The 13,125-nt window shown below is 54.2% G+C and overlaps 4 protein-coding genes across 4 annotated transcripts; 3 read left to right on the top strand and 1 right to left on the bottom strand.

Moving 5' to 3' along the window:
• Positions 1-465: 465 nt before the first annotated feature.
• Positions 466-1,317, top strand: GGTG_13591 (hypothetical protein; the record flags this gene model as incomplete). Its single annotated transcript, XM_009231504.1, has 2 exons — positions 466-862; positions 1,163-1,317. The coding sequence occupies 2 exons, from the start codon at positions 466-468 to the stop codon at positions 1,315-1,317; spliced, it is 552 nt and encodes a 183-aa protein (XP_009229768.1).
• Positions 1,318-1,471: 154 nt separating this feature from the next.
• On the bottom strand, positions 1,472-8,822 carry GGTG_13590 (hypothetical protein). Its single transcript, XM_009231503.1, has 2 exons — positions 4,198-8,822; positions 1,472-4,019 (listed from the first exon to the last, which is right to left on the bottom strand). Exons 1-2 carry the CDS (start codon positions 5,249-5,251, stop codon positions 2,134-2,136), a joined length of 2,940 nt encoding a protein of 979 aa, XP_009229767.1. The 5' UTR covers positions 5,252-8,822; the 3' UTR covers positions 1,472-2,133.
• GGTG_13589 (hypothetical protein) lies at positions 6,722-10,187 on the top strand (the record flags this gene model as incomplete). The annotated part of the gene is made up of 2 exons (XM_009231502.1): positions 6,722-8,879; positions 9,007-10,187. Exons 1-2 carry the CDS (start codon positions 6,902-6,904, stop codon positions 10,185-10,187), a joined length of 3,159 nt encoding a protein of 1,052 aa, XP_009229766.1. The 5' UTR covers positions 6,722-6,901.
• Positions 10,188-10,659: 472 nt separating this feature from the next.
• GGTG_13588 (hypothetical protein) lies at positions 10,660-11,642 on the top strand (the record flags this gene model as incomplete). The annotated part of the gene is made up of 3 exons (XM_009231501.1): positions 10,660-10,706; positions 11,010-11,205; positions 11,361-11,642. The coding sequence occupies 3 exons, from the start codon at positions 10,660-10,662 to the stop codon at positions 11,640-11,642; spliced, it is 525 nt and encodes a 174-aa protein (XP_009229765.1).
• Between the last annotated feature and the right edge of the window lie 1,483 nt (positions 11,643-13,125).

The raw sequence follows: 13,125 nt of genomic DNA, 5'->3' as shown, positions 1-13,125 counted from the left end.
CCGCGCTCCAAGTCGCCGTAGGCATTGCGCTTATCTTATCCAATGAAAACCTTGTCGCGCCATACGACAGCCAACTCGATTGGACACTGTAAGGTGCGCGAGCACAGTGTCAGCCCACACCCCGATATTTCGTTGACGAGTGCCAGTATTGTTACGCTGCCTACGTGCCGGGCACGCCCACGCGGCAGGCATCAGCACGGCGCCCTGCATCATCGCTTGGTCTTTGCACGATTGCCTGGCACTCGATGGTCCTGCAATGCGCCACGACCCAAGCAAAATACATGGCTCTGCACTGCGCCACGTGCACCATTTTGGGGGCTCTCTTGCCCAGCAACCAAATCTTGTGTTTTCCTCCGCACCTAAACACTCCTACCTTGAGTACATTAAAAAAGTCAAGTGCGCATCAACCTAGCACGCGTTAAGTACCCCAACGCGCAGAAGAAGCTCTCCGGCAGCCGCGTCAAGATGGACTGGGACAAGCGCGACACTCCAAGCGGCAGCAGGAGCGCTCATACCAGCAAGATCGCACCCAGTGACAGTACAACAACCGTGACCAGGCAAGATGGACGGAGATCTACTCCATGTTGGACTCGTCAAGCGACGAGCAAGAGGAGGCGTTCAGCAACGACCACGAGATATCGGAAGCCGATATCGCTAATGTGGTTGTCGACGCTGACTAGGCCAAGTTTAGGAGGCAGCATGTCTGCAAGCGCTGCGGCACCCACTAGCCTACTACGTCGAGATCGTCAACAAGGTCGAGGAACACCCACCGCGACGGTATTCGCCCGACTGCCTGGGAAGGCACGACAGTATCCCACCGGGGCGAGCAATCAACTCACCCTCCCTACTAGTTCTACAAGAGGTAGATCAACTTCTAACTGCGCTTCTAATTTGCAATAAACAAGCCGTCGAGAAGGCACTGTAACGTACTGTGCCCAAGAAGGGGTTCTTACTGGATCTCAGGGGTTCAGGTCGCTGAGCAGCTGCTACGGACCGGCCCAATGGAACCATGTAATCTACCAAGTAGACCTTGGAATTGAAGATGGAGAGGGAAAAGGCAATCTACAAGATGGCAATGCTCGTAACCGCACTTGAATGCCAGGCTGTGGCACGTGCACGGCTAAGTCAGCTAGACCTCATGCCATGCCATGAAAAACGACAGAAAACGGGATTCTGTTTCCAGGATCCAGGCCGCCACCAACAAGACCGCCCACCACCCACCTCGCTGCCCTTGGTGCCGCCACCCGCCATGGAGAGCTTTCATGCAAGCAAGAAGGCCGTTGGGTCGCTCTTTTCGACGAGTGGGAAAAGGAGTAGGAATACAAGGAGTGCCGCCTGCCTTCCCCTCCGCTCCCGTCGACACCGAGTCGAACTGCAGTCACCCTCCCCTCCACCGTCAAGATCCTTCCTTCCAACACCTGAAAAAAAATATCTTTGCATGTACGTTTCTATCAGAGCATGTAGGGGCAGAGTAAATGGGTAACAGATAGATGATGTCGGAAGAGAGGGAGGCCCGGAGGGCCCTGCCTGCACAGGATAGAGATATCCTGTGCGGAGGGCCCGCAGTGGGTCTCGCGGGCCCTGGCCCGCGCCTCTGTCTATCTAAGGCCCTAATGGCCGTGACAATTTCCCCTTAGCCCCTCCCTTTTCCCTCTCTGCTTTCCTTTTGTTGATTAATGTCTTACTGACGGGTGGGCATAGGCACGGCACAAAGACTCGATATTTACTCTAAAAGACTAAAAGAACAAAGTAGTAAAAAAAGCAACAATTGGTGCGAAGTACCGGCGACGTGTACGTGCCCTTTTGGGGAACGCGCAACCACGGAATTGGGAGGCTCGTACTGGAGCGACTTCCTGTAAGGGCACGCCGCGCCATAACACCACTCCATAACACGGTGCTCGATACCCTTGCGTACCGCGAGCTGATGCATTCCCTGGTTTTTTGAGCTGGACCTGTCACGGCGATTAGACAGAAGGAGGGACAATCAGAACCGCCATCCTGATTGTAATAGGGGTCTCATACACCTAACGTACAGGAGAGACAAGGCTGCAAATGCACGGAGGGCACGCCGCACCGTAACAGCAGCGGCGTCAAAAGATATGGTCCTGGGCAAGTTAGCGCACGCTCAAATGGTTATTCCGAGAACGCTTCTCGAACACGCGCGAGCGCATGCTGGGACGCCAGTCGATCCGGGTGTCCCTCTGAAAGCGTTCTTCCTTCAACAGCCACCACGTACTCCAACAAATCGACCGCCTTTTTAACCTGCCCGTTGGCCTGGTATGCCGCGGCGAGTTCGTGCTGCGACGCCAGTCGATCCGGGTGTTCTTCTGAAAGCGTTCTTCCTTGGACAGCCACCACGTACTCCAACAAATCGACCGCCTTTTTAACCTGCCCGTTGGCCTGGTATGCCCTGGCGAGTTCGTGCTGCGACGCCAGTCGAGAAGGGTGTTCCTTTGAAAGCGTTCTTCCTCGGACAGCCACCACGTGCTCCAATAAATCGACCGTTTTTTTAATTTGCCCGTCAGCCTGGTATGCCGCGGCGAGTTCGTGCTGCGACGCCAGTCGAGAACGGTGTTCCTCTAAAAGCGTTCTTCTTCGGACAGCCACCACGTGCTCCAACAAATCGACCGCCTTTTTAACCTGCCCGTTGGCCTGGTATGCCCCGGCGAGTACGTGCTGCGACGCCAGTCGATCCGGGTGTTCCTCTGAAAGCGTTTTTTTTCGGATAGCCACCACGTGCTCCAACAAATCGACCGCCTCTCGGATCCGTCCGTCCATTTGCAGACACCGCCCTGCCCAAAATCTTAGTCGATTAATTGCTTCACTTTCACCTCCCCTTGCCGTTCCATCCGTTTGGACCATTTTGAGCGCATGCGGCATATACTGCCTCCACCGCTCGCGATTTTCCCATTCGTCGCTGGGGAAAACCTCCGCCATTTGCGCCAAAGCGTCTTCCGTTGTTTTTTCTGCATCTCCTTTCCCCTTAACCCATTCCCGTATTGCCAAGTGCACCAGACTGTGCATGTCGAACATGCCGCTATCTCCTCGCTTGCCCAGGAACGCATACCCACAAAGCAGCCCGATAGCCGCCGTCATTCGCTGCTCTGTCCCTACACTGGGCAGCATCGACCGTGGTATGGCTTTGGGCTCGACATATGCCGCGAATGAAAGTAGCTTCGCCGCGTCCGCATTAATCCTGTGGATCTGCTCGAACGAAATGATCCATGTCGTCGCCACCACGGTCTGCGTTTCCTTATACCGTGTGTTGTCGGTGAACTTTGCGGCTAGTAGTTCGACTCTATCCCGATCCGTATTGCGGAAAATTCTAAGGTATTCCGCAATCGATACCTGGTTTTCGTTCATGTAAGCGGCCGCCTGAGTAATCGCTAGCGGCAAATGGGCGAGCTCTTTTAGGAATTCGTCGATGGTGTTTTCCGGCGGTAGATTTGTTTCAGCCAATGACTTTCCCAAGAACTCTCGTGCTTCGCCGCGACTCATTTTTAAAAGGTCGACGATGTTATTCCTAACAACACTGGTGGCCACCTTTCGTGACCGAGTCGTAAACAGGATCCGGCTACCGCTGCTTTGCGGGAGGTAGTCGTTTATTCCGCCCTCATCGCCTTGCCCGAACACAATATCCCAATCGTCGGCGTTATCAACGATTAGCAGCCACTTTCCAGCCGTCGCTGAGCTGAAATGGCGGTGGAATGTATCTTTGGCACCTTCGCCCTCGCCGAATGGGATGCGCAGCTTCCTGAGTATGTCGACGCACGCCTGCTCGAAGCTTGCCATGCTCAAAGCTACCACCCAGAGGACAGACCACCCCGACTTGTTTTCCCACGTCGAGTAGGCGAGCTGCAGTGCCACTTGTGTCTTGCCGATGCCCCCGAGCCCGACGAGGGCGACGCGTTGAGGGCCATCTTCGCCAAACAGCTTCTTTTCGAGTTTGCTGAGGATCCCATCCCGTCCTACAAAATATGTGTTCTTTGAAAGCGGGATATAGGAATGGGTGTCGACTACTATTTGTCATGTTAGTTGTTGTGCGGCACAAAACGAGGCACTCCTCGCGGACCGGCCACCAAAGCTTTCTCCCGCCCGAGGAACTCGTCCACAAATATGCTAAACAATCTTTTATAATCGCGAAGGTAGTTTACGAAAATGAAAAAAATGTCCTGAATTAAAACAAATGCTACTAACCCTTATGATAGTCGTGCGTGGCGGCGCCTGCCACCTCGTATTTAGCAAGGATCCCCACGGCCACTGAAGCCGCCGTTGCCGCCGCGAAGTCCTGCCATTCCTTGTTTTTGTGGCTGTCGGCATAGTCACAAATGCCCTTAACGACGATGCAAGGAACCTCGTCCCACGCCCCGGCTCCTTCCATCTCGAAGGCGATTACCTTGTGGTCCTCGGCGATCTTATCCCGATGGTGGCCCGACTTCATAACCGCGTTGCCAGAAGCGACTTTCCCGATGAAGATTTTGGAGATAAGCTCTGCCGGGCGCTCGTGCTGGCGGTTCTCCCTCGGCCTGTAAAGGGTAAGGTTGCACCCTGCGGCACCGCAGGATAGTATGGAGGCCTCCTCACAGAAGCGCATGGAATGTGCCGCACAAGCGTCGCATTCTTTGTTGCGATGGGCGTGTTGGTAATCTGGAGGGAACAGCTTATCGGTGTCGTCGGGAGGCATGGTGTACTTGGCCTTTCGCCCTTTCGCAACCGCAGCAGCCTGCAGTCGGTCCAAGTTGGCCACTGCTTTGGACTGCAAAACTGCCAAGTCGTGCTCACGCTCGAAGAAGTTCAGCAGTCCCCGGATGTCTTTGCTGGCCCTCCCGAGGCTGTCGTCAATGCTGGACTTGACGACGAACTTGTCCGGATGCTGTCTGCCAAAATCGTAGTTGACAATGCTCTTGCTAATAACGACATCTCCTAAGAAGGACTTTTCGCCATTTATGTGTGGGAGACCTCCGCAGATACCGACTATTAAGGCGAGCTTGATGTTGGGAAAGCTGGAGAGCATGTGCGCTGACGCCGCGGCTGCAGCTTCCTTCCCCATGTTTGGGAGGACGATGAGAACCACGGCATGGTTTCCGATTCGGCCAGTGGTATACGTGTTATTATCGCCGCTGGCGCGTCCGTACCCTCCGTCGTGGATTTCGTCGAAAAGGAGGTCGACGGCATTGGACTCGAGGATTAAGGCACATATGATCGCGATATGGAAACCGCCGCGGTTGGGGGGCCGCGACGGCAAATCCATGGTGGGCGGCGATAGAAAATCGATAACTGAGAATAAAAAAGGATATCAAGGACAGCAAAAAATGTAAAATACAAGTAGTGAAGTCGAGAGGGAAGGCACTGCCAACGTTTCAGGACCGAATGTGTTCCCGAATTTATTGTTTGGAAGCGCACCAGCAGCAGAGACGCAAGCGTGACGGAAAAGCAAAAGGAAGATCGCGGGGAAGGAAAGGATTTGATGATACAAAAAAGAAAACAGGGCAGTTTCTGGCGATTCCCCAGGAGGGTAGATTGGGGGCGCCGAGGGCCAAATGATAGGCTATAAAAACGCAAAAGGATGCATATTTTTCCAGCCACCATGCATGCCTCCGGAGCGATTGAGCCTGACCACCACCCACCGGCGAGCCTGACCTTTGCGCGTGCGAACCCCGCATTAGGCAGCACTGGACCTCACTATCCCTTGGGCCGTGGCCGCGTTGCGCCGGCTCTAAGGTCTCTAGGTACAGGGAAAGTTCTAACCACAAGGCAACTGTAAAACCCTACTCCTGGAGCCTTCTCTTTCTTCGTGTTTTTGGGGTTCTCACGACGTAAGATGGAGAGGGAAAAAGGGAATCTACAAGATGCGTGTGCTCGTGCCCCGCACTTTGAGTACCAGGCGTTAGGGCACATGCACGGCTGAGTCAGCAGGACCTCACGCCAAGCAGCCTAAAGAAAGCGTGCGGGGCAGTGGTACGGCGCGGCGTGCACTCGCAGCCTTGCCTCTCGTGCGTTGGGTGTATGTCAGAGGTGGCCTGGAGTCACGTGGGTGGCAACTAGTGCCCCATAGCTTTAGGCCTCGCACCGGCCCTGGCCTGCGATCAAGTAGAGAGATAGAACAACCAACAATCACCTTGGGTGCCAGTCATCGCGCACCTCCATCAGTGTATGAGACCCCTATCGCAATCAGAAAAGCAGTTCTGATTGCCCTAGCTTTTAAAAAAAAATGTGAGAGGTCTCTCTTTGTCTAACCGCCGTGACATCGAGGCATAAATAGTATGTGCAGTTGCGGAAGTTCCAGACGGCTTTGCGCAGGCCCATCCGGCCCCTTCCGCTTCGCCATCAAATACTTCGGCGGGTGCGCTAGTCTGCCGTATCCGGGCAGTTTGCGTTGACCGGCTTGGTGTATTACCCAGCGTAACCAACTGCTCCGTCTTCCGCTTTGGATCTGTCGCTGTAAATTATAACGTCCGTAGGGGAGAGGGTGCTAAGCCACCCTATAAATGCTTTGGCGGCTGCTTGCTTTTCTTATGTGGCCACCGTAAGCCCTGTACAAGGGAGGCCAGCCGAATGCAGGCCGGGACCCAGTATTCGCTAGGCGCGACTGAGCTGGTGCTGTTGGTCCATGCGCTTCTGCAAAATATTTTTGTCCAATGAAAACTGGAACTGGCATTAGGCAGCAGCGAGCCTGGACGACACTGAAAGCGGGGTTGCGGCTCCGACCGCAGGTGGCAAACACCACACCTGGAATTGTTATTCAATACCAGCAGTGCCTTGCAATCCACTTCCCAGCCCCAACCCAGTTACTCATCCGAATCGCCGGGTCAATTTATCCTTTCGAACCTTGCCACCTTGGTTGTGGAGCCTACGTTGCTGTATCGGGAACCACCGTCGTCGTTGCGCCCCGCCCCGCGTTATGTCGCCCTTCGGGCGGAAGAAGCCTAGCGAGGAGGCTTCCTCGAGCTCTGAAAAGCGGCCCAGTCGCTTGAAATTCTGGCGCAGGCCGAAACTGGGCGGTCCAGGCAAGGCCGCGCCTGCCAAGGATGACTACGAGCCAAACAATGAAATCATCATTCCCGAACCCTCTAGTTTGTTTCGAATCACCGACGAACCCAAATTATCGAATGCTCCAACGCCAGCACCTCCCGAACCGTCCCCAACAAGCAACAACAAAGATGGCGGAACGACGGCGACGAATTCGGAATCTTTGTGGGATATGGCGTACGAAGCCCTTCGGAAAGAGAAGCCAGAAGTAGTGCAGGCCTACGAGGAACTGCTGTCCAAAATGTCGACTTGCCTGGCGAACACATCTTCCACGACCGACCTGAACGAAGTCCTTTCCAAAGCGGCCAGCGATCCGGTAAACACACCTTTCGCGTCCAACACCGGAACAGCGGACTATCAAGCGCAAAATGCTACAATTCGACGGGATATGATGACGGACATTATCGCTTTAGGCCGCAAGCACATGGAAGGGAAACAGATCGCCTTCAAGATCGGATCGCATAAATTTGTACTTCAAGATCAAGTGCAAAATCTTGTTGCCGGCGTCCAATTTGGAAAGGACTGGATCGGTGAGGCGGTGCAAGCCAGCCCGCCGGCGAGCATAGCCTGGGCAGGCGTTTGCCTGCTTCTGCCCCTCCTGACCAACCCTAAAGAAGTGGAGGCAGCCAACGAAAAGGGCCTCGCGTATGTCACCCTAAAGATCCGGTACTACACAGCTATGGAATCGCTTTTCCTGGACAAACAGGCTTTTTCAGCAGCCGTAAAGCAGGAGTACCGAAATCTCCTTATCGAACTCTATCAGGCTATCATCGACTTCCAAGCCCAGAGCGTTTTGCGGTTCTTTAGGGGTCGATTCAGCAACTTTTTGAGAGATACCGTGAAATGGGATTCGTGGGAAGGAATGCTTCAAAAAGTCAAAGAGTCGGGACGCAGGGTTGAAAGCAAATCGTTGCAAATCAATGCCGCCTTAAGCAGCGCAGCACTAAGCGAACTCGTTCACTGGGCGAAGCAGTCGGACGAAGAAAAGTGCCTGCAGAGCTTGAGGTGTGGAGATTATGCTTGGTACAAAGACCGAGTCCATGAGCGCGTATCGGATACGTGTTTTTGGTTTCTGAACCACGACAGCTATCAGTCTTGGTTGAATGACAAATCTGGCCCACTGCTGGTTTCGGCCGATCCGGGGTGCGGCAAGTCTGTCCTCGCCAGATATCTCATCGACTCCAGGTTCGACTTCAGACTGCCCAGCGACGCTGCGATATGCTACTTTTTCTTCAAGGAATCGGACCAGAACACAGTCGAATTTGCTCTTTGTGCTTTAATCCATCAGCTGCTTTGTCTGCGCCCCAAGCTGATGCGCCACGCACTGCCGAGGTATAAACAGGACGGAGCGGGGCTTGCCAGCAACATTACTGCGCTCTGGAACATCTTGGAAAGTGCCACAGCAGACCCAGAAGCCGGGACTGTTCTTATTGTTTTCGACGCTTTGGACGAATGCTTGCAAAACGATCGCAATATGGCGACCCTGTCACAATACATCCGCACCCATTTCGAAAAAGGCCCGAAGCATATGAAGATCTTCCTAACCAGTCGACCTTATCAAGGAACGATCCGGCACATTCAGGGGCTCGAAAAGTCTTTTCCCAACATCCGAATTAGAGGCGAAGATGATTCCGAAACCATTCGCGAGGAGATTAATTCGGTTATCGAGTACCGAGTGGACCGGATGGAATTTGGCGATGACCTTAAAGCACACCTAAAGCAACGCCTAATGCACATCTGTCAGAAAACACTGTCTCTAGTCATCCATGAATCGGAAGAATGCATTGTCTCTCCTTTCCTCTGTCCTTCGAAGAGGATGGTTGTTCTCGTTGATATACACAAAGTATGTGGTCTGTGCACCGGGGTGCCCATGTTCATGCTCCACCTGGAATCTTTCTAGATCCTTCCACATCGTACCATCGAGTACCTTCGTATCTGACAACATCACCCATCGTACATATCTCTGGTTGTACCTAGTTTTTGACCACCTAGAAAGCCACGTTATCAAAAACACCGTTCAAGGGCTCGACAAGGCTGTCGAAAACCTGCCCGCCACGGTTAACGAGGCGTATGAGAAGATTTTAAGCCGATCCAGCCACCCAACAGAAACCAGGAAAGCTATCCTCATCCTCCTCGCGGCGTACCGGCCGCTCACCCTTCACGAGATGCAAGTTGCAGTCGGCCTGGACACCGACAGTACCAGCCTGCAAAGCCTTGATTTGGAGCCCGACGAGAGCTTCGGACGACGTCTCCGAGACTGGTGTGGTCTGTTCATCACGGTGCATGATGACAAAGTTTACTTCCTCCACCAAACGGCGAGGGAGTTTCTCCTCCCTCTTGCTGCGTCCTTGCCGGCTCCTCCTAGCACCACAACATGGGCGCATGCTTTCACCATTCGCCAAGCACACACGGTTCTTGCCGAATCTTGTACCGTGTATCTCGACCTCCGAACCGACGAAAACGTGGAAGCCGACTTTTTAAATTATTCTGCCAAAAATTGGGGTGCTCATTTCCGGGAGGCTAATATCGTCGATGGTGCTGCTATTATACCTTTCGCCTTAAGGGTTTGTGATCCAAATTCGAAGTGCCATTCGGCGTGGTTCGATATCTATTGGCAGTTAGAGATGCAGAGCTCCTACAGCGGTTTTACAAATCTTATCATAGCGTCGTATTTTGGGCACGAGGCCGTGGTCAAGCTGCTGCTCGATACAGGCAAGGTCGACGTCGACAGCAAGGACGACGAGTACGGGCAGACGCCGCTATCGTGGGCCGCGCTTAACGGGCATGAGGCCGTGGTCAAGCTGCTGTTCGATACAGGCAAGGTCGACGTCGACAGCAAGGACGATTACGGGCGGACGCCGCTATCGTATGCCGCGCTTAACGGGCATAAGGCCGTGGTTAAGCAGCTGCTCGATACAGGCAAGGTCGACGTCGACAGCAAGGACGACGAGTACGGGCAGACGCCGCTATTGTGGGCCGCGCTTAACGGGCACGAAGCCGTGGTTAAACAGCTGCTCGATACAGGCAAGGTCGACGTCGACAGCAAGGACAATAACGGGCAGACGCCGCTATCGTATGCCGCGGAGAACGGGCACAAGGCCGTGGTCAAGCTGCTGTCGAAGAATGGGGACGGACTCGTTGCGAAACTTCCCGAATAACGACTTTACCACCTCCCCACCCACCACCTATTACCTGCCCTTACTTATATACCTAAAACGTGGCAAATAGATGGCCCAAGAATATGAAAGAACGTTACTAAGCCAATGTTTGTTAAATGACGACAGCTCCGCGTGGCAATATCACGGCCCAGGTGTGATATGCTGTCAGAGGTGGTCTGGAGTTACGTGGGTGGCAACTAGTGCCCCATAGCTCTAGGCCTCGCACCGACCCTAGCCCGCGACCGAATAGAGTAGAGCAACCAACAAATCACTTTGGGTGCCAGTCGTCGCGCACCTCCATTTCTGAAAGGGAGCACGTAACTAACATGTGCCCCACTTGTAGCAGTACTGTGCGTCTGGGGCAGGGGGAGGAACAGGCCCCCCTCTGTACATATAGGGCATCTTCCCACCCACCGGACCAAAAGAAGTGAATCTAAATACGCACGCATGGTTTCCCGATTTACATTTCAACATGATGGATTGGCAGGCTTTGGCAGGCTTCCACCCATTGGATCCACTGTATGCACTGATTGGGCGGGCCCGTGCACAATGGGTAAAATTTTGATTGCGGGTCGAGGTGCAAAGGCACCGAACCCTTCCTTGTACTCTGCTGTTGTGACGTAACGTGCCTTAGGGGCACTGCACTGCTCCGGGCCCTGTCACCATCTCCGCGTGTACTACAGAGCTAAAGTTAACTGCCTACCTTCCCGAACCAGGGTACAAAGCCTCGATGCTGCCTCTAGAAAACAAAAAACTGCGGTCTGTCTCGACGACGAACTGCCGCCTTTACCGTAGATATTTTTAGAGGCTGCGTGGCATCAGACCAGACCTCCGCAGGCACCGGGGCCGCGGCCGCTCTAGCAGCCCAGCTGCGGTGGCGGAATGCGCACGATTTGGTGCAGATGCGAAAACATCCTGCCTTGGCGTATCCAGGTTGTGCTATTGGAAGAGCAGAAGCGCCAGGAGCACATTTCTCTTCTCATCCAGGGATGATGCATATGGGTTAGAATACAAGTGGGTATGTAAGGTGGGGAGCAGCAGACGGCCGTTGTGCCCTGCCGTAGTATGGGAACGGTTGGCTGGGAGCAAAAGGGAGTAGAGACATACGTTTTTGGGGGCGAAACCTTCCGTTTCTGGAGGCCTGGGATCCCGTTTGCTCTGAAAATATCCAAGTACCAAAACATAAGGGGGAGCAGACCCAGTGCACAGGGATTGTCAGGTCCAGAGCCCCAGTCCTGGCACGTTGACCAAAACAAAATCCACAACCAACCGTTGGTGGGATTGCTACTTCGCATTTGGCATATTTTGATCGCAGGGAGGTCAGGCAAGGGACGAAGCAGGAGGCGAAGAGCAAAGCCCATCCTCTTGTCTCGCGTGCGCAGCTGGGAGCCCACTTTTAACCCACAGATTCCCTGGGGTTGGGTGGGGCGGACGTGGATCTGCCAGATCAGCTAGGTTCCGTGGCCTCCCCCTACTGCCCATGACATCATTCTTCTGGGCCTTATTCTGGATATGCGTCCACTATGACGGGCCAAATAAGAGCAGAACCGTTCCGGAGTTTGACCAGTGGAATTTATCAGCATAGAATTGTTGGCGAAGGAGAAAAAGGGACAAGTGTCTCACGAAAGGGACTTTATCAAATCCGCGAAAGATAACTTCACGCCATACTACTAGCCGTTAATACCTTGGGTTAATAAACTACGGAAAGTGGTATTTCCGAACGGTGGGAAATGGGAAAAAGAGGAGATAGGATTGTATAATCGGATGAGGGAAATCATTGGGGAAGCCCGCAAGGATCCAAAGGTGTCGGCGTAGAGGTAGCCTCGCGGATTAGGGAATGCAGTGCTGTGACGATCTGGGTCAAGACCCGCAGGCCTTGACCCACAGACGAGGATCCACATGAAGAAACATGATCAAGGCGCGCTGAACGCGCGCCGAACACCGGAATCCCCTCTTTCCTTCCTTTCTCCCCTAGATTAGAATCTTCGTTCGTAGCGCCAATTGAAGGTGTTCTCTTCTTTGGCCATGGCCGTGACAAGTGCTGCCGACTCTCACCCTGCGGCACGACCGACCAGCAGGGGTATTCGGGGATGGAGGTTTCCCCAGGCTATCATAACGGAATGCCCCACCCGCCGCAGAGAGCCTCGCAGCCGCTGACCAGTCAGCCGGGAGATTTTCGGGGCGCAAGTGAAGTAGGACCGAGCCGTGGTGCAGCTGCACAACGGCGGATAGACACTGCCACAGGGTTGCTGGTGGAGGATGGGTCCTTGTGGGGCAATCATAGCTGCCTACCTAACGTGCTGCGAGGCCCTCGACGCGTCCCAAGAAATTGGAGAGGGCTACCTGGGAGGTACTCCCTGCTGTTTGTCCAAAAAGTTTTATTCCCGCGTCAGGAGCGCGCGTTGGTAATCAGAGCACGAACCCCACAGCGGAATCATCGTGCCGGAAAGGGACTAACGTCTCTCGGCGCAAGCGTATACGAACATTGTCGCGATCGCATCCGACGGGCAGCCGCGTCCCTCGAACAGGACTGCGGGGAACGCCCCACGTCTCGTCGCATTCGCAACCCCTTACGGCTCCTTTTCGGCCCGCCGCCGTGGCAAGAGGGTTTACCGTAACGACCTCGTCATGCAAGGCACGCGCTCCCTTAACCACGAGCACTCAGCCGCCTCGTCGCGTCGCCGCCGCCGCTTAACTGGCAGTAAAAGCGGCCAAAATACCCGTCTGCCTCGCAAATGTAACGGCTCAGGGCAGTTGACCGCGCGCCACAGGTATCCACGTGAGCACGCGCTGTGGAACAGCCCGTGCGACAAGACGCCGCACCACCTTTTCAAGAGTCTTTCGTCCATAGCATCAATTGAACCTGGCTGCGAAGCCTACTCGCCCTGATCGTGACACAACGCTCAAAATAGAAGCCCGTGCAAAGCCGAGATCCAAT

This window comes from Gaeumannomyces tritici (assembly GCF_000145635.1).
Source record: "Gaeumannomyces tritici R3-111a-1 unplaced genomic scaffold supercont2.19, whole genome shotgun sequence".
Taxonomy (NCBI): Eukaryota; Fungi; Ascomycota; class Sordariomycetes; order Magnaporthales; family Magnaporthaceae; genus Gaeumannomyces; species Gaeumannomyces tritici.
The sequence above is the reverse complement of the archived record's forward strand: the minus strand, read 5'-3'. Positions and strand labels throughout refer to the sequence as shown.